This window comes from Aulonocara stuartgranti (genome assembly GCF_965226115.1).
Source record: "Aulonocara stuartgranti genome assembly, chromosome: 12".
NCBI classification, from domain to species: Eukaryota; Metazoa; Chordata; class Actinopteri; order Cichliformes; family Cichlidae; genus Aulonocara; species Aulonocara stuartgranti.
In genome coordinates, this window is record NC_138948.1 from 39,266,611 (window position 1) to 39,289,249 (window position 22,639).

Sequence of the window (22,639 nt, forward strand, 5' to 3'; positions counted from 1 at the left end):
TCCTGAGGCATTCAAATTTGCATATTGGGGCCTTCGTGGCTTCTAAGCCAGCCAATCATATCTGAGGGCTGAGGAATTCAAATCCACAAATCAGGGCCTGCACGGCTTCCCAGCCAGCCAATCACATATGTGGTCTCAGGCATTCAAATTTGCATATTGGGGAATTCGTGGCTTCTAAGTCAACAAGTCATCCATGTCATATATCTCTAAAAATTCATATTTTAATATTAAATTGTCAACACTTGAAGATTCCCCCATCTCTTCTGAACAAAACGGTGTAAGAATGACCGTTCTAGCCCCTACGGTTAGGAAATTACGGTCATTTGTTTGAGGGGAGTCGTCACTATGAGAAATAGACTGCAAAAATCCTGTGTCTCTCTGTGCTGCTGCGTGTGTAAACAGATGCACCTGTTTTGGTGGGGAAAAGTGCACAGCCTCTCTGATTGGTGGATTCAAATTCACCAGCTCCCAGGCTGACCTAGAAACTTACTTCTCTCTCCCTGTGTGTGTGTGTGTGTGTGTGTGTGTGTGTGTGTGTGTGTGTGTGTGTGTGTGTGTGTGTGTGTGTGTGTTGTGTGTGTGTGTGACAGAGAGAGAGAGAAAGCCTTTTAATGGGATGATCCCATTGTAAGATTCAAATTCAATATATTTAGACTGGTTGACTGAATTGGATCTTGTGTGTGTGTCTCTCTGTGCATGTGTGTTTCCTCATGTGTACATATTTGTAATTGTGTGGCAGTCATAAATTTTTTTGCTGATTTTTGTCATTTAACAAGTATATTTGAGGGAACCTCAGCATGTTCAGCATTTTTTCAGCTGTCCATTTTGCTTTTCCAATTTTTCTTTTTAACTTATTACTATTGTGCTAAATCACACTATTTCTGCTATTTTATAAGATTTGTGCTTAATATACTATTTCTGCTTTTATAGGATTTGTGCTTAATATACTATTTCTGCTTTTATAGGATTTGTGCTTAATATACTATTTCTGCTTTTATAGGATTTGTGCTTAATATAGTATTTCTGCTTTTCATAGGATTTGTGCTTAATATAGTATTTCTGCTAAATTTAGTATTTCTGATTAATTATAGTCTTTCTACTAAATCATAGTACAGTATTTCTGCTTTTTATGGGATTTGTGCTAAAACAAAGTATTTCTACTAAATGTAGTATTTATGCTTAATCATACCATTTCTGCTTTTTATAGGATTTGTGGTTAATATAGTATTTCTGCTAAATTATAGTATTTCTGCCAAATTATAATATTTGTGCTAAAACATAGTCTTAATTTAAAATTACAATATTCATAGTTCATCACAGTGTCTCTGGTAAATCACAATATTTCTGCTCTGTTGTACTATTTTTCTAAATCATAGTGTTTCTGTAATGTTTCAGTATTTTTGGCTAAATATATTCTTTCTGTTATCTTATACTATTTCTCCTAAATTCTTGTATTTTTGAGAAGTTATCATGTTTCTGGTAAGTTACAATATTTCTGCTAAATTCTGCTATGCTATTGTATTTCTGCCAAGTATTATGTTTCCTCTAAGATATTGCAGTTCTGCTAAGTTATTCCATTTTAGCAAACTTCTTTTGCTTCTGCAAAGTTTTTACAATTTCTGCAACTTTTCAGCTTTTTCAGCTACTTTTTGCATACAGCTTCAGCTTTAAGCATCCACACTGCATTTTCGCAGGAAATGCAAATTTTTCTAGTTCTAGTTGCTTCCGTACACTTTTTGGCACTTAACTACTTCCACAATTTTCAGCCGATTTTCACCGTTCAAATTTTAAACTATTCTGCTATTTCTGCTAATTTACGCTACGATTTTTGCTATTTTTAACTATTATACTTTTTAAAATATTAAGCTTTTTTCCTTTAATTTGTCCCATTGAAATGAATGGGAAACTTCTGCAATTCTGCTAAAATTTGCTTGTTTTTGAAACTTAACTACTTCCTCATATTTTCACCTAGAACAACCATTCAAACTTTAAAATGTTCATAAATTATTGGGCTATTCAGGTATGATTCAGCTTTTTCAAATCTTTTACTGTTTTACTTTTATGCCTCTTAAAGTTTTGAGTTGCAAAATTGTGATTTTTCACAAAATACATGCGTTGTTATGGTTGCTATGCTCTTGGCTTCCAGTGTGCCACTGAAGGTTTTGCAATTTTCACTTCATGTCCGAACAACTTCTTGCTACTTGCTCAATTTTCACTCAACTTCCACAAATTATACATCAAAACGTAGGTATTTTTGCTGGCTTTCAGAAAATGTCACTATCATTGTTGTGGGATTTATAGAATTTTTGCAAATCTCCTCAGACCAACACAAGGTCTCAAAACTCTCCATATAAAGTCAATGGAGAGCTTGTTCAAAATCATCGCTGGATTTCTGTAATGAGAGGCATATTCGAATCGTCATATCTCCTTAACGAAGCGACTTTAAGACATGAGGCTTGTCCCCGAATATCTTCAGACACCCCTGACGCTCACAATTCAAGAATTTCTTTCTCACCTATTACCGTTCTGAAATGAGTTGGACTTGTTTGAGGGTAGGAAATTCGTCCTTCGCTCAGATTTCTTCAGATTTCAAACTGTGGAAATGAACCACTTTTTTCTCTCGTCATAACTTTTTGTTGGATTTCCACAGAGACCTGAAAATTTCCATGATTGTTCACCAAAGCCTGCTGTCTCTTACGGTGAAAGAATGATATCGATACTCCAAATAGATTTCGAGTTACAAAGCGTTGTTTGAGGGCAAGTCAAGGCAGTTTTTGCTTCGCTCTACTCAGTTATGGTGCATTAGAAGTCAAATATCTTTAATAATTCATATTTTAATGATAAATTGTAAACACTGGAAGATTCCCCCATCTCTTCTGAACAAAACGGTGTAAGAATGACCGCTCTAGCCCCTACGGTTTGGAAATTATGGTCATTTGTTTGAGGGGAGTCCTCACTATGAGAAATAGGCTGCAATAATCCTGTGCATCTCTGTGCTGCGTGTGTAAAAAGAGGCACCTGTTTTGGCGGGAAAACGTAAACAGCCACTCTGATTGGTGGATTTAAATTCGGCAGCTCTCTCCCTCTGTGTGTGTGTGTGTGTGTGTGTGTGTGTGTGTGTGTGTGTGTTTAGTGGGAGAGAGAGGACCCTGCCCTTATTTGGCAGCATGTCATTGTAGGATTTAAATTGAATATAGTTAGACTGGTTGACTGGATTAGAGCCTGTGTTTGTGTGTCCCTCTGTGCATTTGTGTTTCAATAAGTTATTACTATTCTGCTAAATCATAGTATTTCTGGTACTTTTCGGTACTTGTGCTAAATACAGTGTTTCTGCTAAATCATACTATTTCTGCTTTTCATAGGATTTGTGCCTAACATAGTATTTCTGCTAAATTATAGTATTTCTGCTTTTTATCGGATTTGTGCCTAACATAGTATTTCTGCTAAATTATAGTATTTCTGCTTTTTATACTATTTGTTCTAAATTATAGTATTTCTGCTTTTTATAGGATTTTTGCCTAATATAGTATTTCTGCTTTTTATAGGATTTGTACCTAATATAGTATTTCTGCTTTTTATACTATTTGTGCCTAATATAGTATTTCTGCTAAATTACAGTATTTCTGCTTTTTATACGATTTGTGCTAAAACATAGTATTTCTACTAAATGTAGTATTTATGCTTAATCATACTATTTCTGCTTTTTATGGGATTTGTGCCTAATATAGTATTTCTGCTTTTTATAGGATTTTTGCTCAAACATAGTATTTCTACTAAATGTAGTGTTTATGCTTAATCATCCTATTTCTGCTTTTTATAGGATTTGTGCTTAATATAGTATTTCTGCTAAATTATAGTATTTCTGCTTTTTATAGTATTTGTGCTAAAACATAGTATTTCTACTAAATGTAGTATTTATGCTTAATCATACTATTTGCATATTGGGGAATTCGTGGCTTCTAAGTCAACAAGTCATCCATGTCATATATCTCTAAAAATTCACATTTTAATGATAAATTGTCAACACTTGAAGATTCCCCCATCTCTTCTGAACAAAACGGTGCAGTGACCGTTCTAGCCCTTACGGTTAGGAAATTATAGTCACTTGTTTTGAGGGGAATCCTTAATGGATAATGTTTATATATATATATTTGTCTTTAAAACATCTTTGCAGACTGACTGTCCTGGACTGGTTGTTGTTGTTTTTTTTTTCAGGTCTGGTGAACTCAGCTCTTTGGTGTTGGTGTTCAGGAGTAGAGCCTTCTAATAATATTTATTCAAGTTATAGATTTAAAGTTCTGCGAGTTTTTTCTGTAGCAAATAAATATTGTATAGAATATTTAAAATCACCTACATTTTTGATGTTTACAATGCCCATTGTGTGTAATACTGGAATTTCCTACTACCCGTGAACGCCTCATCTTTTACCTGACTGCCGGACATCCGCCTTTCCGCACACTTCGCTGAGTCCGCTCTGGGTGAGTGCTGCCGCTCTGCTTCTCCTCTTCTCTCCTAAATGTTTATAGTCTGTTTGTGTGATTTAACGAGTTCTTTTAGTGATTTATAAAGCCAACCGAGGTATAACTCATATTAGAGTAACACAGTGGTTGCTTTTTCTTAGTGAAACTTTGTCATTTTTGTATGTAAAAGGAGTGTTTGATGAGCTAACAACCCGATGCTAATGCCTAGCGCTCCTTTGAGCCCAGTGTGAAATGAAAATTTGACTGTGAACCACGGTTATTGTGTTGTTTTATTAATTACATTTGGTGTGTTTGTCAGTCTGTTACATAAGGTGCAGTTAGTTCTCTTCACAAATCAGTTGGTTAAAACAGCCTCATTCTTTATGCTGTAAAGTTTTTAACGAACCGCCATCTTAGATTCAGTGTCAGCTGTCGGCAAGATCAAAGGAGCCATTTTACCGCCTCTGACCGAACACGGGAGAAAAAGAGTCACGTTTGTCCAGGTCTTGTGGGTTAATTAAGACAAAGGAGGGGGAGAAACTGAGGATTAAACATAGGCTATGTCCCCACATACACGGGTATTTTTGAAAACGGAGATTTTCCGTTTCTGTTTTAAAAAACAATCCCGTCCACACATAAATGCAGAAATGAAGGAGAACGCTGCTAGGAACATACCAAAGCAGCAGGTGGCGCTATATTCCTAACCGTGTAGAAATGTTGGCCAATCAGAAGTCTAGAAGCCTCGGTGGGAAATGGTAAACAAAGATGGGGCATAGAAGCAGAACCGAGTCATATCTGTGGGGGGACAGTAACTGTGTGCGCATATGTAAGCATTTAAACACTGCAGAGAGAACAATTAACAGTAACCGTATTGTAGAAATGCATTTCACCGAAACAATAACGTTGCGCACAGTGTGACGTCAAAAAAGGCGCTGCGTTTTCTCCGTTTCCCTGTCCACACATAAATGCAAAAACGGAGTTTTCGAAAATATTCTGGCAAGCGTTTTTAGTTTTTCAGTGACCGAAAACGCCGTTTAAGTGTGGACGAAAGGTGCAAACGCATAGAAAAATCTCCATTTTCAAAAGTACGTGTGGACATAGCCCAAGAATAATAAGAACTCCTAATATGTAGACTTTAATTTTTAAGAACTGTTTAACAAAGGCTTGTTTGTGCCAACCTAAATCTGCAGCACAGTTTAAATTCTCACTTTGTGGGAAATTAATGAAATAAACAACAGCCCACCTTCACATAAATAAAATATGGCAGTGTATTATTATTAGTATGGTACATAGATATTTATTTTAAAACTACAGCATATTTACTATGATACTATGTGCAGTTGGTAATATTTTAGGAAGTAGAATTTGAATGCAGACCACCTCAAATATTAAAGCCTTAAAAATATGTCGTGCAGTTTTTCATGTATGAGTGTTTTGCAATCTTAAATGAGATGTAGACCAAAGAAAACAGAGGAGAGTTGTTGTTTGTATTCCAGCTGTAGTAAACAAAGAAGTTTAGTGAATCTTTTTGACAACAGAGAGTGATGCAGTATTGATGCTGATTTGAGTTTTCTGATCCTGTATTTTTGTTCTTTGTCTTTTGTTACACAGAGTGAAATAAAGCTTGGTTTTGCCTTTGCTGGTAAGTAAACAGTGATTGTAACTGAAGCAATATGAAATTGGGATTGTGTAACATTTTTAGCAATTTACATACAATAGTTTGGCTTTTTGTGATATCTTGCCATTTGCTCATGGGCAAAAACACATTTAGGATTTATAAGCAGGAAACACCCCCCCCCCCCCCCCACTAGATCTCTGAGTGTCCCTAAAAATGTCCCTGAAGTTTAATAGGCCATTTATGTCTAATTTTAAAGGCTTATCAAAGCATTTCTGTAGTAATTATTGTTTTTATTACACATGTTAAGGCCATTTGAGACTCTGCAATTAAATTTTGCCCTCTTTAGACTAAAGTGAGTTCATTTTGTCTGAGGTACAGTGCTGGGAAAAGTCTTTTTTTCCTTGCAGATTTATTTTGTTCATGCTTTTTTGTCGCATGTTTCAAATCATCTAACAGGGATGATATGAATAAATACAAAAAAGCATTTTAAAGGGATGATTTCACATATGAAGCAGAGAAAACCAAACCAGAGCTATCTGTTCTAATGTGAGAAGATGCTGGTCTCTAATACCCAGCTGTGGAAGCCCTGATACGAAGAACTACCATCAAGCATTTATAGTATCAAGTATCATTTGTGATTGTTGCATGCTTTGAAACTGTGATGTTATCATTTGATCAAGTGTGCAGTGCGAGCAAATCATTGCTTGTGGTATCTGCTGTGTTATGTAATAGCACCAAAGTATTAGAGCTTTACGTTAATGAGGAATTTCTGTGGCTTATTGCAGATCGATAAAACGACACATCACCTTAATAAAGACAGAAATCTTTAATAAGGTGCAGAAAGAGAAGATCGGGTGTTTATAGTAAACAAAGAATTTAACATTTTTTTTTCACTACAGATTGTGATGCAGTATTGACTCTGATGCTGATTTCAGTTGTCTCATTCTGTATTTTTGTTCTTTTGTTACAGAGTGAAACAGAACTTCGGTTTTGCCTTTGCTGGTAAGTAAGCAGCAATTGTAACTGCAGTAATATGACATTGTCACTGTGTAACATGTTTAGCAACTTACCTAACGTAGTTTGGTTTTTGTGACATTACCATTTACTGATGGGCAAAAACAAATGGTCAGAATTTATACTTTGTAGCAGCAAAGGCCCCACACATGACCTCTGACTGTCCCTGAAGTTTAACAGGCCATTTGTGTCTGATTTTTATGTTTGAACACAAACAACTGTTTTTATACAGTTGTTCATGTTCTCCGTTTGTTTATGGATTTACCTAGCAGACATAACTATGAACGCATTTTAGGTGAGTTAGTGTAAGTGGTAGCTTAAACACTTAAGAGCACCACAGTTGTTGATTTATATCTTCACTCATATTCTGCTTATGTATTACATTAAAGTCAGACCACTATAGAAGTATTTTTGCCTGAGTGAACAGAAGTGGTACGTTAAACATTTAAGCAATAATAAAAGACTAAGAGAACCAGAGTTGTGAGTAGGCAATGTTGTGTATGTTAAAGCCTGTGTGTAATTTATGTACACTAAGTTTAAATCAGTTTCTTAATAAGTTGCTTGATACAATGTGTTTGAAAATTATATATAAAAGGGAAATATTGCAAAATACAAAAAGATTCCTGCCAACAGGTACAATGGAAGGACTTTTTATTATAATTTTTAAGAAATTAATTGCAAAAATGGCGTGCCACTGTTGTTACTATAACATGTCAGAATTTACATGTATTTTAGGATTTACATATTCAGATCAGAACTAAAACCTAATGAGGTTTTCCGTTGATTCTAACAGTTGTGGTTTTTCCACACTTTATTAAGCACTGACTTGTGATAGAAAATGATGGAGCTAAAAAGCCATAATCTGTACCAACAAATATTGGTGCCTCTTCTTTGCACTTCTGTAGTATGCATGCCTTTATTACACATGTTATCGTCATGTGAGACTCTGTAACTAAAGTTTGTCCTCTTTAGACTACAGTGAGTTCATAAAGGCTTGAAGAAATTGAGGATCTTACTAGTTATTTCATGTCACAGTAAATTGGATTGTGTGTGAAGAGGTTCAACAGTGTAAGTCATTAAACAGTGATCTGATGTGTTGTTTCCTTTCTCTAGGATACTGATCTGATCGTCGCAAGTCTGGTAAGTATAGGTTTTGTCTGCAGTACAGTGCTGAGAAAGGTCTTTCTTCCTTGCAGATTTATTTTGTTTATGCTTTTTTTCACATGTTTCAAATCATCTAACAAGGATGACCTGGATAAATACAAAAAGCAGTTTTAAAGTGATGATTTCATTTTTGAACCAGAACAACCTGGTCTAATGTAAAAACATATTGGTCTCTAATACCCAGCTGTGGATGCCCTGATAGCAACAATTACCATCAAGCATTTACAGTAACTGGTAATGACTGGTTTACATCACTGGTTGATTTTGGTCCACCATAATTTCAGAATTGTCTTAATTAGATCCAAACAGGACAGGCAAAAAAAGAAAAGAAAAAAGTCTTAATTAAGGCCCAATATAGGGTTTTCAAGTCATACCAAGTACCACGGTGGTTAGCACTGTTGCCGCACAGCAAGAAGGTCCTGAGTTTAATTCCAACATCAGGCCGGGGTCTTTCTGTGTGGAGTTTGCATGTTCTCCCGGTGTTTGCGTGGGTTCCCTCCGGGTACTCCGGCTTCCTCCCACCGTCCAAAGACATGCAGCTTGTGGGGATAGGTTAATTGAATAATCCAAATTGTCACTAGGTGTGTATCTGCGAATGAATGTGAGTGCGAATGGTTGTCTGTCCCTGTGTGTTGGCCCTGCGACAGACTGGCGACCTGTCCAGGGTGTACCCTGCCTCTCGCCCTATGACAGGTGGGATAGGCTCCAGTGCCCCCTGAAAAGGATAAGCGGAAGCGAATGGATGGATGGATGGATGGATGGATGGATAGGGTTTTCAAGTCATACCAAGTATCTTAATTTCATTAAAGTCCAGACTGATTCGTTTACACCAAGTGTTTTGTTTCATTCATTCAATTGGACTTGCTTGTGTGCTTCAGATCCTAAGTGTGATTAAACTTAAGCCCAGGACCTGATGAGTTGATGTAGGTCCTGAAGTAGTAAAGGAACTCTGGGACATCACAGTAACAGCACCATGTTTGACTTTAATGCTGGTGTTTTTCTCTCACTATAGATGATTCAGTTTAGTGCAGTTAGTCAGCACAGCTCTTGGTTATCATCGAGATATTATTAGGCAACTTGTTTTTGCCTGTTCAGCTACAATATCTGGGAGCGTTTTTGTTTTCTGGGGTCTCCAGATCCTTAGAAATCTCTTTGTAAACCTTTACAGAACTATATGTGTTTGTTTCACATTAGAGCAGCTCACGACTAGCAGTTTAGGGACAATTAAATATTCACATAGGGCAGGGGTCTCAAACTCCACTCTTCAAGGGCCGGTGTCCTGAAGCTTTTCCACGTGTCCCTGTTACAAAACACCTGAATAACATTTGTAGGTCATTAGTGAGAGTATAGAATTTGACTGTGTTGAAGTGGCATCCCCGAAGACTGTTCAAATTTAAGTAATTTAAGTGTTTGGAAAAATGTACTTCTAAAAGTACTTTCATTGCATCATGTTCATTCACTCATGAGCTGCTATAACATGAATCAAATGGCTGAATTACCACCTCAGCATGCAGTCACGTTCTGTAGAGTTTTGCTAATGACCTACTAATGTTATTCAGGTGTGTTGCAACAGGGACACATAGAAAAGTTTCTGGACACCAGGCCTTAAGGACCAGAGTTTGAGACCACTGGTGGTAGGGCATTGTGGATTTCAAAAGCTTCTTCCCTTAAATCACTGCCTAAAAAATGCTTTTTGTAATTTGTCATAATGACTTGCAAAATATAGGTGGGATGAAAACATAAACATAAGACATTTTATAGTGGCCTGATATTTTTATCAAGGCTGTTTTTTGAAAATAATCCTGCCCTAATTTACAAAAGATGAACTGTCTGAAAGTCATGTTTGTTTGTTTGTTTGTTTAAGAAATGTGGGAATCTCCAGCAAAGATCTTACATGCAACAGCTCAGATACAGCACTCACTTCTGTTCTTTTTATCATGAAATGATCTACAAAGAAATGATCATCATACTAAATTTTGCTAATTAGGCCTTTATATCAGCTATGATAAGTTTATTATAGATTTAGTGTAGTGCTTATTGCTGTGTATCAAACATGCCCCAAATGTGACTGAAATATGTAGAAACTGCTGTGTAGAAACTAGCTGTTTCCAAATTTCTCATTTTGCCAAAATTCATACAGAGTGACCTGAAACTGTGCTGTAACCTCAGTGTGTTGGTTTTGTTGGACCATTTAATATTTACAGTAAGTTACTGTAGCAGCACGTCTTAGTTTGAGTTTATAGACTTAGTTTATTGTTTTAATAGAATGTAAAAATGTCCTTATAACAGTTCCACCATCATTTGTTAAACATTGTCATTCTGTTCAGTCCAATAATTTACTGTAGAAGTCTTTAGTATTTAAAGCCCTACATGTATTGTATTTTTGAGATTATAAGGCATAATGTCAATAAACAAGCCTGTTTTTAAGGCAGATTAAGCCAAACAAACAGTCAGATAAGTCAAACTTTATTCAAGTCATTCACAAACAACTCTCAACACTGTTCAGTTGTAACACATAAAATACAGAACAATACACTCACGTTTTCAGTTCATTCCTCATCCACAAATCCATCAAACTCTTCATGGGTTGATCAGTTTGAAATCTGCTTCTTAAGCATGTCTCTTAGCACGTGCCAGGTCCTTGTACACACACCATAATGTTATGTTGAAGCACCGTACGAATTACTCTGCGAGGGTCCTGACTATGGTAGCCATAATGCTCTGACAATACATCAAGTAGCTTACGAAGTCTTACTAAAATATTTGACAGAATTTTGAGCGCTGTGTACCACAGAAATCCCGTTTGAGGTCAGTAAGCATAACCAGAATCGATACGCTAGGCACATTGTATGTTTTTGAGATAATGACAGGATTTTAGGTGTGCCATATAGTCTGAAGAATATGGTAAATCCAAGCATGTTGGAAATATGACTAATTCCATGCCTTTTGTGTCTTACAGGTGACCTGCTGCAGAAGATCCTCTCTCTCTCTATCATTATAAGCAATTCTGTCTATCCTATCACTCTCCCAACTCTATCTAATTTGAAAGCCATTCTATCTTGTATCCCTCTATCCCTACTGCTCTATCTAATTTGAAAGCCATTCTATCTTGTATCCCTCTATCCCTACTGCTCTATCTAATTTGAAAGCCATTCTATCTTGTATCCCTCTATCCCTACTGCTCTATCTAATTTGAAAGCCATTCTATCTTGTATCCCTCTATCTCTACTGCTCTATCTAATTTGAAAGCCATTCCATCTTGTATCCCTCTATCCCTACCGCTCTATCTAATTTGAAAGCCATTCCATCTTGTATCCCTCTATCTCTACTGCTCTATCTAATTTGAGAATCCAAGTTTTGAGAATCCTTTCAGAATCCAATTTTCAGAAATCCAAGTTACCAGAACTTGATCTATCTGTTACAGAATTCTGAGAGATCTCTGCTCTCACTGCTCTTTCTTTCCTGTCATTAAGCTCTCTCACATTCAGTCATTTTGCTTTAAATTACAAGTTGAATATACAGTAGTAGAATTACAGTACAGTAGAACTTATAGTAGAAACTACTTACACAGCCCTACATTTGTCATTTTAATTTTGCATTAGACTTTAGTTTGGACTGCTAGTTTGGCTTACTTTGATCAATTGTATAAAATATCACCTTTTTATAAGTTTATTTGTAATAAGATAATCTGGTTATTTTGTAATACATACATTCAGATAAATAATAAATTAGATCCAGTCTGTTAGTCTGTTTCATTGGCTATAACATTTGACTGCAAGTTTATAGTATTATTATTTAAGGACTAACCCATTTTGTCACTCAGTGTAAGTATTCAGTCAGTATTGTCATCGAGAAGTGCCTGAGGACCCAGACTTCCTGTTTCCTGACTGCTGCAGAACATCCAGCTGAAGAAACCCCGTTTCTAAAAGAGGTACAATAAAACGGACCAAATTGTTTCCAGAGAACTTTGAATTTCCTTTATTTTGAGTTTGGAGTACAAATCAGCTTTTTAACATCTATTCATATATTCATAAAAACATTTTATAGTATAATAGTACATTTCTCAGATTTAACAGTAACTTAAGGAGTTATAAGTTTTTCTGTGTTTCAAGGTTCAGTTTTGTTTATATTTGTGTATAACCACATATAAGCTCCAGATTGTACTTCAGCAAAATGCCAAGAAAAAGTCAAAGGTCGCAGTCCCTGAAGCTTAGATGGCAAAAGCAGAAAGAACAGGTGAATGTTTCTCAGAGCAGTGAGCAGGTAAAGGTGTGTGTTTCAGCTTTTCCCAGCACAGAAGTGCAGAGCAGTGTTCAGACAGCCACAGTGTCTTATGCAGATGTGGTAAAAAGAAGTGTTCCCTCAGTGTCTGTCCCAGAGCCTGAAGTTATGCAGGTAATCCAGACTAAACCCCAGCTAACTGTACAAACACAGCATGATGGACAAGCTCCAGGACAGTCTCATGTACAGGTTACAAACAGTGAAAGTCCACGAGTGAGTAGCGTCTGTGCTTCCCGAAGCCAGGCCGCTCCTAGGTATGGAAAGTACCGGAATCAGCAATGCATGGCTAACAGTTTGGTTTTCCTGTCATTCTTACACGAGGATGAATTTATTACCAGAGCAGATCTAAACCGTGTGTTGGACAAAGGCCATGCCGTCTATTCAGATGCCAGACTGAGGTTTGTGAACAGTGTGTTTCTAGCCTGCGATGAACTTCCCTCAGTTGTTACCAGCCGCACACACGAGTATCAAGTCGACATGTCTCAGTTTGCTCATTACGGCACATTTGATGGTACAGATCACTTTCCGAGCCTTGAACAGGGATTACAGTGTTTGGCTTCAGACGTTCGCTATGCTTTGCTAGTCATGGGAGGAACAGTCATCGCTGTTAGCAGGCTGACTTCAGGTGAATATGCATATTTTGATCCTCACCCACGTAAGTCTACTGGTATGCCATTGTCGCTAAGTGTAAGTGGTGGAACTGCAGTTATGTTGAAATTCACACGTCTTAATGACATGATTGACAGGATCAAACGTTTGTACAGAATGTTCAGCATCGCACCAAGCTGTACTTATGAGCTACAGCCCATCGAGTTTCACAGTGAAAACGCTGCTGACCAAAGAGATGCTAATCAAACCACCGAATACAGACAAACAGCTACAACTGTTACAGCACCAGCTTTAAATGAAGCCGTTCATGAAATAAACTCCCAAAGATCTACTGACCAGACACAGAAGACTGTGAGAGACACTTTAACGACTGAAGTGACATCATCCAGAGTGGATTATTCAAATGAGACAGCTGCTACTGAAAACAACCATCTTCCTTCTGAGTATTTAGAAAAAGAAACATCTGCATCCTCTGTGAGAGAAACGCAGGTAACATCAGATTCTGTTCCTCAGAATGATTCAAACACTGCCTACTGTTTAACTAATATAACAGAGGAACTCTCAGATAAACTGCTGAAATATAATAAACAGCAAAGGAGAAAAATAAGGAGAAGATTATTAGCCCAAGAAAAAGTACCACAGAGAAAGGAAAATCAGAAGAAGAAAGAAAGGCAGATGTACAGGTTTGATGAAAGCTTCAAGACAAAGAAAAAAAACTCAACTAAGAAGTGTAATGATCCTGATCACAGACAGAAAAAGAGCATGTACAAAAATGAATTGTATAAATTAAATGCTACCTATAAGGAGAAACAGAGAGAACATTTAAGAAAGATGTATAGGGAAAGTGCTAAAATTAGAGAGAGAAAAAGAGAATGTGTCATAAGGACATATAAAGACAATCCCCTATTCAGAGAAAAGCAGAAGGAACGTGTAACAAGAACATATAGAGAGTCTCCCATATTCAGAGAAAAGCAGAAAGAGCGTATAAGAAGAATATACAGAACTTGTGCTGGATTCAGAGAGAAACACAAAGCTTACATGAGGTCATATGTATATAACCTATATAAAAAAAGCGAAGATTTTAAACAGAAAAAACGATCTTATATGACAAAGCGGTATGGAGAAGAAAAACAATTTCAGCAACAACACAAGGACAATATGAGAGAACGAATGAGAGTAAAATATTGGAACGGTTTTTCTTTCAGACAGATGCATAATATCAGATGTGCAATGAATATAAAACGGAAATATCGCCAGATGCATCGACCAGCTGAGAGTTTACAGTGTCATCCAGAGAACACTTTAATGAATGAGGCCATATCTCGTTTCAGATCAAACATTAAGTCAGCACCATCTTATGTTTGTACTGTTTGTCTAAAAGCTTCTTTTCCTAATCAGGTGAAAATCTGCAAAAGAGAAAATTACTCAAAACACCAGACTGTAGCTCATCAGTGCCTAACTGGTAAATTTGTTCATGTGTGTGATGAAGCATGTCATGATCACTGCAGCTTTCCTGTTGAGAGAAAAAAAGAGTATATCTGTCACACATGTCACAGTTCCCTCAAAAGTGGATGCATGCCCAGGCTTGCTGCTGTTAACGGTTTAGAACTGCAGGATATTCCAGCTGAACTTTGTGATCTCAACATTCTGGAGAGACATCTGATTGCCAAATGCATACCATTTGCTAAGATTATTCCTCTTCCAAAGGGGAGACAGAGACTCATACGTGGTAATGTGGTGTGTGTACCATCTGAGGTCCAACAAACAGTTGACAGTTTACCGAGGATCAGAAGCCAATCACAGATCATGAGGATAAAGCTGAAAAGACGACTGTGCTACAAAGGCCATCAGCTGTTCCAGACTGTCACCTGGTCTAAACTCATTCAAGCTCTGCGTAAACTGAAACAAATTCATCCACAGTACACAGATATTATTATCAGAGATGATGCATTGCTTTGTGATCCAACGTTACCTGATGATGACAGCAGTGATGAAGCCAGCATGGCAAGTGATGATTATAATGAAGCAGATTTAATGGAAATTGACAACTATGAAAAAGATGCCCTTTTGTGTGAAAGTGAGTCTCAAAGTGACCAAGATATTAATATGCAATCCTGTGATGAACAACCAGAGGAACAAAATCCAGATGAACCAGAAAGTGATTTGAACAATGGAGGTTTTGCTCTAGAAAGTTGTCTGCAGCCCGTAGACATTTCAGAAGAGATTCTCTGTTTCACTGATAACACATATTGTGTGGCTCCTGCAGAAAGAAACAATCCTGTTAGCTTCTTCAGAACTCCTCATTTGGAAGCCATGGCATTTCCTGTGCAGTTTCCTACTGGTCAGAATACACTGGATGAAAAGAGACGTCTTAAACTCACACCAAGTGCTTACTTCAAGTCAAGGCTTTTCAACATTGATGCAAGATTTGCTAAAGACACAAATTACCTGTTTTTCTCACAGTTTGTCACTGAAATACACTTGGCTAATTCCAGCATGACAATACAGCTAAGGAAAGGTAAAACTATGACCAAAGATGGACGCAAAATCACATCAGGAATGTTACAAAGTAAGACAGAAGTAGAGAAGCTGGTAAGAAATAAAGATGCAATCAGATTTATGCAGCCACTCAGAGGAACTCCAGCTTACTGGCAGAAAACTACCAGAGATCTATTCAGCATGGTTCGCCAAATAGGAACACCTCAGTTCTTTGTCACTTTCTCTGCTGCTGAGATGAGATGGCCTGAAGTGATTCAAGCAATAAAGAGACAGCAAGGTGAAGAGGTTGATTTTGAAGCCCTGGACTGGTCAGAAAAGTGTGAAATTCTAAGATCAAATCCAGTAACCACCATGCGAATGTTTGATAAACGTGTTGAGGCTTTGTTCAGAGATTTGCTTTTTTCTCCTGCACAGCCCCTTGGTGAGATCATTGATTACTTTTACAGAGTTGAGTTCCAGCACAGAGGTAGTCCACATATACACATGTTGCTGTGGATTCGAGAAAAGGTAGAAGCAGATGTGGATGACGACCAAACTGTCTGTGACTTTGTTGACAGATACATCTCAGCTCAACTCCCTGATCCAGAAAAACAACCTGAACTGCACAAAAAAGTCACTGAGCTACAAAAGCACAGCAAAAACCACACAAAGACATGCTTTAAGAGTGTGAACTCTGGTTGTAGATTTGGGTTTCCCAAACCACCAGCCACAAGAACAATGATTGTGAGACAGGATGAGGATTCAGACACTGAAGCTGCAAAAGCCAAACTCAGACCTTTGTTGAACCTGCTGAAGGAACCTGAAGCTGCTTCCCTCACCATAGAGCAGATTCTGTCACGATGCAACTTGACAATGAATGAGTATGAACAGTGCCTCCAAGACATAAACAAGAAAACAGCTCTGATTCTGAAACGTGACCCAAATGAGTGTTGGATCAACAATTACAACCCAGACCTGCTTGAAGCCTGGAACTCTAATTTAGATGTCTCATTCATTTTGAATGCCTATTCATGTATAGAATACCTCTGTAAATATATAACAAAGAAAGAATCTGGCCTCTCTGAATACCTGAAGACAGTTATTGACAACTCTGATAAGAACACCGTCAATGAGTGTGATGAAATGAGAGCTGTGATGCAGGCTTACTCAAAAAAGAGAGAAATCAGCGCACAGGAGTGTGTGACTCGAGTCTGTGGCCTAAAAATGAAAAAATGTTCCCGCAGTGTTGTATTTGTACCAACAGATGATAACCCAGTAAAAATGAGTCGGCCCATGAGCTTCCTGGAAAGCACAACACACGACAGTTGTAATATTTGGATGACAAGTTTGAGTGATAAATACAAATGCAGACCTGAGACCCCAGAATATGAGGAAATGTCACTGGCTGATTTTGCTGCCTTGTGCAGGTTGGTAAGTGGTCCAAATGAAGGAAAAGATGTGCTTCCTCTTCTAAACCAGCTTGGATTTGTACAAAGGCGAAAGAATGATAAACCAGCTATAATCAGATATTACCACTTTTCACAGGAAAAAGATCCTGAGCAATATTATGGTCGACTGTTGAGACTTTACCTTCCACACAGATCAGAGCAGGAACTGAAACCACAAGGGTTCCAAACCTATCAGTCCTTCTACAACTCAGGTTTTGTACGACTTCCATGTTCAGACCACAGTGAGTCTGTGAAAAGGGTTGTGAAAAGAAATAAAGACAAGTATGAGAAGAACTCTGAGGATATTGAGAGTGCACTGGAAGAGTTTGAACAAAATAGGGATGTTGTGATTGATGAATGGTGTAATCTGGCTCCTGAATCTGAAGTTGTGAGGCTGCAATGTGATGAGAATCTTCCTGAGAGACATTCTGATGATGAGAACGAACAGGAGAATGTCCCCGACTACAGTCGTCAGTCTGATGCTGTAACAGAGATCAGAGCCATCAGAGAACAACCTGCAGTAGATCCAGCCGTGGTACGTGTAATGTATCAGAATCTGAACCAGAAGCAGGCCTGCGTGTTCTATGCCATAAGAGACTGGTGTATTCAGCGAGTTTGTGGTTTGAACCCAGATCCATTTTTCTTCTATATCAATGGTGGTGCAGGAACTGGAAAGTCACACCTGATTAAGTGTATTCACTCTGAAGCATCAAAGATCCTGAGCAGACTGCCTGCTAATGCAGAAGAAGCTGACATATCAAATCCAACTGTTTTACTGACTTCATTTACCGGTACAGCAGCTTTTTCTATCAATGGCTCTACATTACATTCTCTACTGAAACTACCCAGGAGTCTGAAACCACCCATTCAAGGACTTGGTAACCAACTGGATGAAGTCAGATCTGAGCTGATGAATGCTGAAATTATTGTTATTGATGAGATTTCAATGGTTTCAAAACCCCTTTTTGCTTATGTGGATGCAAGACTGAAACAAATCAAAGGCACTCAGAGACCTTTTGGTGGAATGTCAGTTTTAGCTGTTGGAGATTTTTACCAGCTGCCACCAGTGCGACAGTCTAAACCTCTCTGTGTTTACGATCCAGAACAGATTGACCTATGGCAGGAACATTTTCAGATGATCACTCTAACCGAGATCATGCGTCAGAAAGATGATGTGGCCTTTGCAGAGATGCTGAACAGGATTAGAGTCAAAGAAAAGACAGATGAGCTTTCTCAGTGCGACAGAGATTTGTTGTCACAGGCTGTGACTGCACCAGAAGAATGTCCAACTGAGGTCTTACACATTTATGCCACCAACAAGAATGTGGAATCCCACAACACAGATACCCTGAAGAAGCTTCATTCAAACATCATAATCATCAATGCAGACGATTTCCAGAAGGATAAATGTACAGGCAGAATGGAACGAAGAGACAAACCATTTACAGGTGGGAGAAATGATTTACCTGACACTCTGAATGTTGCTGAAGGAGCTCGAGTCATGCTGACCAGAAACTTGGACACACTAAACGGTTTGGTCAACGGTGCTTTTGGTATACTGGTAAAGGTGGTGAGATCTGAAAATGATGGACACATAATTAAACTGGGGCTCAGAATGGACAACCGGCAGCCTATGAGACACAACCGCAGTGCTAATGCAGCATCTGATGATCTGGTTTACATTGAGAGAGCAGAGGAGAGTCTGAAGTTTAAAGGAGCAGTACGCAGACAGTTTCCTGTAAAGCTAGCATTCGCCTGCACAATTCACAAAACTCAGGGTCTTACAACACAGACAGCTGTAGTTTCAATGAAGAACATTTTTGAACCAGGTATGGCTTACGTTGCTCTCAGCAGGGTGACGTCTCTCAGTGGACTCTATTTGCAGGACTTGGATGAGAAAAAGATTTACGCCAATCCCGAGGTAACTGCAGCGCTCCAAACCATGAGACAAGCCAGTGTTGAGGAAATGATGCCTCTTCTTCAGGTCAGAGAAACAGCCAGCAGACTTGACACTCTTACACTGATCCATCACAATACGGAGGGTTTGCCATCTCACATCAGTGACATCAAGAGTCATCATGAAATGTGTTTAGCAGATGTTTTGTGTCTCACTGAGTCTCACCTTCAAGGCTCCTTTGTTGCAGACAGTCTTCATTTGGATGGCTACACCATGTTCAAACGCAACAGACATGTTTCCTACACAAACTTTCCTCACATGGCCAGCAGAAGTGGTGGGGGAGTTGTTGTGTATTTGAGGAATCATTTTCAGGTTCAGGTAAAACAGTATCTGCATAATGTCACTGATCTTGAGTTTTTAGTGTTGAAGGTTCAGGCTCCATTCCCTGCACTCATTGCTGTTGTGTACAGACCCCCTGACTACAGTTTGACACCATTCATGCAAAACCTGGTAAGTCTTTTAGATTCACTTGAAATAATGGACTGTCACCCAATAATTGTGTGTGGAGATTTTAATGAGAACCAGTTGCAGAGTGGAAGAAAACAGATTCTGGAGCAGTTTCAGTCGAGAGGGTATTCACAGCTGATCACTTCTGGCACTACAGACAAGAACACCCTGCTTGACCTCATTTTTATTTCTCAGCCACAGAAATGTCTGTATTCAGGTGTTCTGAGATCATATTACAGTTACCACAACCCTGTCTTTTGTGTCCTGTCCTCGAGCCAATCATGAAGTCGTCTGGTGAGTTTTGAAACAATTACAGATCATGTTTGTTACAGAGTTTACTGATTGTAGAGCATGAAAAAGATTTTTCATTGAAAAAAGGGTCTTCCCTACTCTGTCTGTCAGAAGACCCTTTCTTATTGCAATGTTATTAATCATTTCACCAAATCATTGCTGAACTTCATGCAGAGCAGAGAACATCTGCTATCATGCACCTCTGATCTGAAATGTGCTGCAACATTTATTAAACCAACATCATTTCTTTTATTCTCATGTTTTAAATGACTAAATCTTTTTACTGTGACGTATGTAGCTCAACAAACGAGATCTTCCCCTCCAAGGGCTTGAAAATATGAAATAGTAAATAAATAAATCCCACATAAATGCAGGTATTTATTATGGGTCACATGAATAAATACAGACAATTATATTTTCTTGATTATAGTAGCTTTTGTAGAATCAAAAGTTTTTGTGATGAATGAGTTTTTGCTTATCATGTTTTACAGGTAAAAAATGTCAAAAGTTATAAACTATCTTTAGGCTACCAGAGATGTCTATAATGATACATTATGTAGAGAAAAACATTAGTACAGCTTACAGAATATGTATAAAAACTGATTTAGAAGTAAATGGATAGTTTTCTGAAAGTTCCCGACTACAGTTTAACACCACCCACCCAGATCAGCCCCCAAGTGTCTATGTAATGCTGGTATGGTGTGTGAGTTTGACTTGGCCTTTATCCGGGTGGGTTTGGGTTTGGGTGGATAAAGGCCAAGTCAGAATTCTCTGAGCAGCTGGAAAAAGCTGCTAATAAACAAAGACATCAAAAAGTGTGGGCTTTAGGTGTAGCCCCCGCTTTCTGATGCACTAATTAGACTTAGTAACCGACACCCCATACCAGCATTACATAGACACTTGGGGGCTGAGCTGGGTGGGTGGTGTTATAAGCACGTGTTTTGTTAGATATATTTTTTCAGACACCATCTTCATGAACTGCTGAGCCAAACTTGATCCATCAGTGCTGGACTGCACAGATAACTACATGCCACAAGGAGACTGCTGTGTTATGAATTGCCATACCAGTGTGTCTTCAATGGAGAAGATGACACACCCATCACCTGACCTCCTGCCTGATCTGGAGACCATCATCATGCTACCACACTACACACCTCTGAGACCATCAATGATGACTCATACTGAGGAAACTGTATTTCCTGTCAGAGATGCTCAGTGATCCTCAGAGCAGAGAGCGGTATGATTCTTTATTTTTGATTTAAAAAAACAAATGTCAGTGTTTTTTAATTCAATTAATTAATTAAAATCCTGTTTATTGCATAAATAATTCCACACTCAAATGATTATACTTGTTGACACTTTTTGAGTTTTAATTCACATTATGGATTACAAATCTATGCTTTTTCTACTCTGTCTCTCTGTGCAGGTATTGCTGTCTTCTGAGTTCTTCAGTGTTCCAACTGAGACATTCAAACCTCACTGCAGAGCTCATGTCTTTCCTCACCATCATGTGAGTGTGAGATTGCTCTGGATTCTGGTTATATGGCCTGCAGCACCTATAAGGTATTTCAATATTGTTCATTGTATAACTTATTTGTAGTTTTTAGGCCTTAACACAAATAAAATGTTCCTTTTTCTGTATTTTTTAGAATAAGCTCGTCCAGTGTGCCTGCATTCCAGCTTCACAGAAAAGAACATCAGACACCAGCGAGGGAGGATAAGAAAGACAGACACAACAACATTGTCATCCCCTATGTAGCCGGTGTATCAGAAAAACTCAGGAGAGTTTTCTCCAAATACGACATCCCAGTGTACTTCAGACCCAGTAACACACTCAGACAGAAACTGGTTCACCCGAAAAACAAAACTCCTAAACACAAACTTAACAATGTGGTGTACGCTGTACAGTGCAGCGAGGAATGCCTGGACTTCTACATCGGAGAGACCAAACAGCCACTTCACAAGCACATGGCACAACATAGAAGAGCCACCTCCACGGGACAAGACTCAGCAGTTCATCTGCATCTAAAGGACAAAGGTCAGTCTTTGAGGATGCCAATGTTCACATTTTGGACAGATGGAGGAGTGAAAGAAGCCATTTACGTCCACTGTGAGCGACCATCTTTAAACAGAGGCGGTGGTTTATGACACCAACTGTCTGCCATCTATAATCCAGTTTTGAGTTCCCTCCCCAGACACCGTAACGTCCACTCACATCCTGGGAGTGGGCGTGGGTGATTTCCTGACCTCGGGAAATCACATGATAGGGTGGGGCCAGGTTTCACAATGAGCTCACCCGAAACCCTGGCTGATTGGGACCCACACCCACTTTCACACCTTGGCTCATGTGATTAGGTAGAGGATCATCAGGGGGTTCTTTGTCCCTCTTTGGGGGGAAACTCCCACTGGGTTTAAATCTGGGACTCTCCACCATTGACCCTTAGAACTGAAGAAGCTTCTCGGATGAGAGGTGAAACGTCTTCAAGGAACTCAAAGAAGTCCAGACGCTTTTCTTTCCAAGCTCCTTAGACTTCACTTGTGTTAATTACATTTTATTTGTTGTTGTTTTCTTTTAGATTTATATGCAGTGATTGGATGTGGTGGAGCTTTGTTAACCGTGTGGAAAACATCTGTTTGTGATGATATTTACAATGAGGCTTTAAGGTGACAGTTTCCATGTAATTTCAATCCTCTTACTAAGCAAAAACATGTTTGCAATTAACATATTTTTTCAGTTTTGTCTTTTGGATTTATGGTTAACATTCCTCTGTGACAGCAAATACTAAACTGGTCCAAGTAACCAGCATATCATTGGCCAAAGGCAAAAAGGACCACATGTCACACTAGCAATGAATTTTTGACTGTGTTTGTG

General features: G+C 38.4%; 1 protein-coding gene across 12 annotated transcripts; it reads left to right on the forward strand.

Annotated features, from left to right (window-relative positions):
* Positions 1-4,071: 4,071 nt before the first annotated feature.
* Positions 4,072-21,462, forward strand: LOC309719288 (uncharacterized protein). 12 transcript variants are annotated; one of them, XR_014280211.1, is made up of 9 exons: positions 4,072-4,086; positions 4,216-4,478; positions 6,072-6,102; positions 7,049-7,080; positions 8,206-8,232; positions 12,080-12,187; positions 18,958-21,004; positions 21,194-21,330; positions 21,417-21,462. XR_014280211.1 is itself a non-coding variant. In XM_082555299.1 (5 exons), the coding sequence occupies exons 1-2, from the start codon at positions 12,646-12,648 to the stop codon at positions 19,325-19,327; spliced, it is 6,522 nt and encodes a 2,173-aa protein (XP_082411425.1). In that variant the 5' UTR covers positions 12,499-12,645; the 3' UTR covers positions 19,328-19,347; positions 19,440-21,004; positions 21,194-21,330; positions 21,417-21,462. The 12 variants fall into 12 exon arrangements, 5 of the variants coding, with proteins under 5 accessions (XP_082411425.1, XP_082411422.1, XP_082411424.1 ...); XR_014280212.1 differs by lacking the exon at positions 4,072-4,086 and adding an exon at positions 12,408-12,492 and having other exon boundaries at positions 4,188-4,478; XR_014280213.1 differs by lacking the exon at positions 4,072-4,086 and having other exon boundaries at positions 4,190-4,478.
* Positions 21,463-22,639: the final 1,177 nt, after the last annotated feature.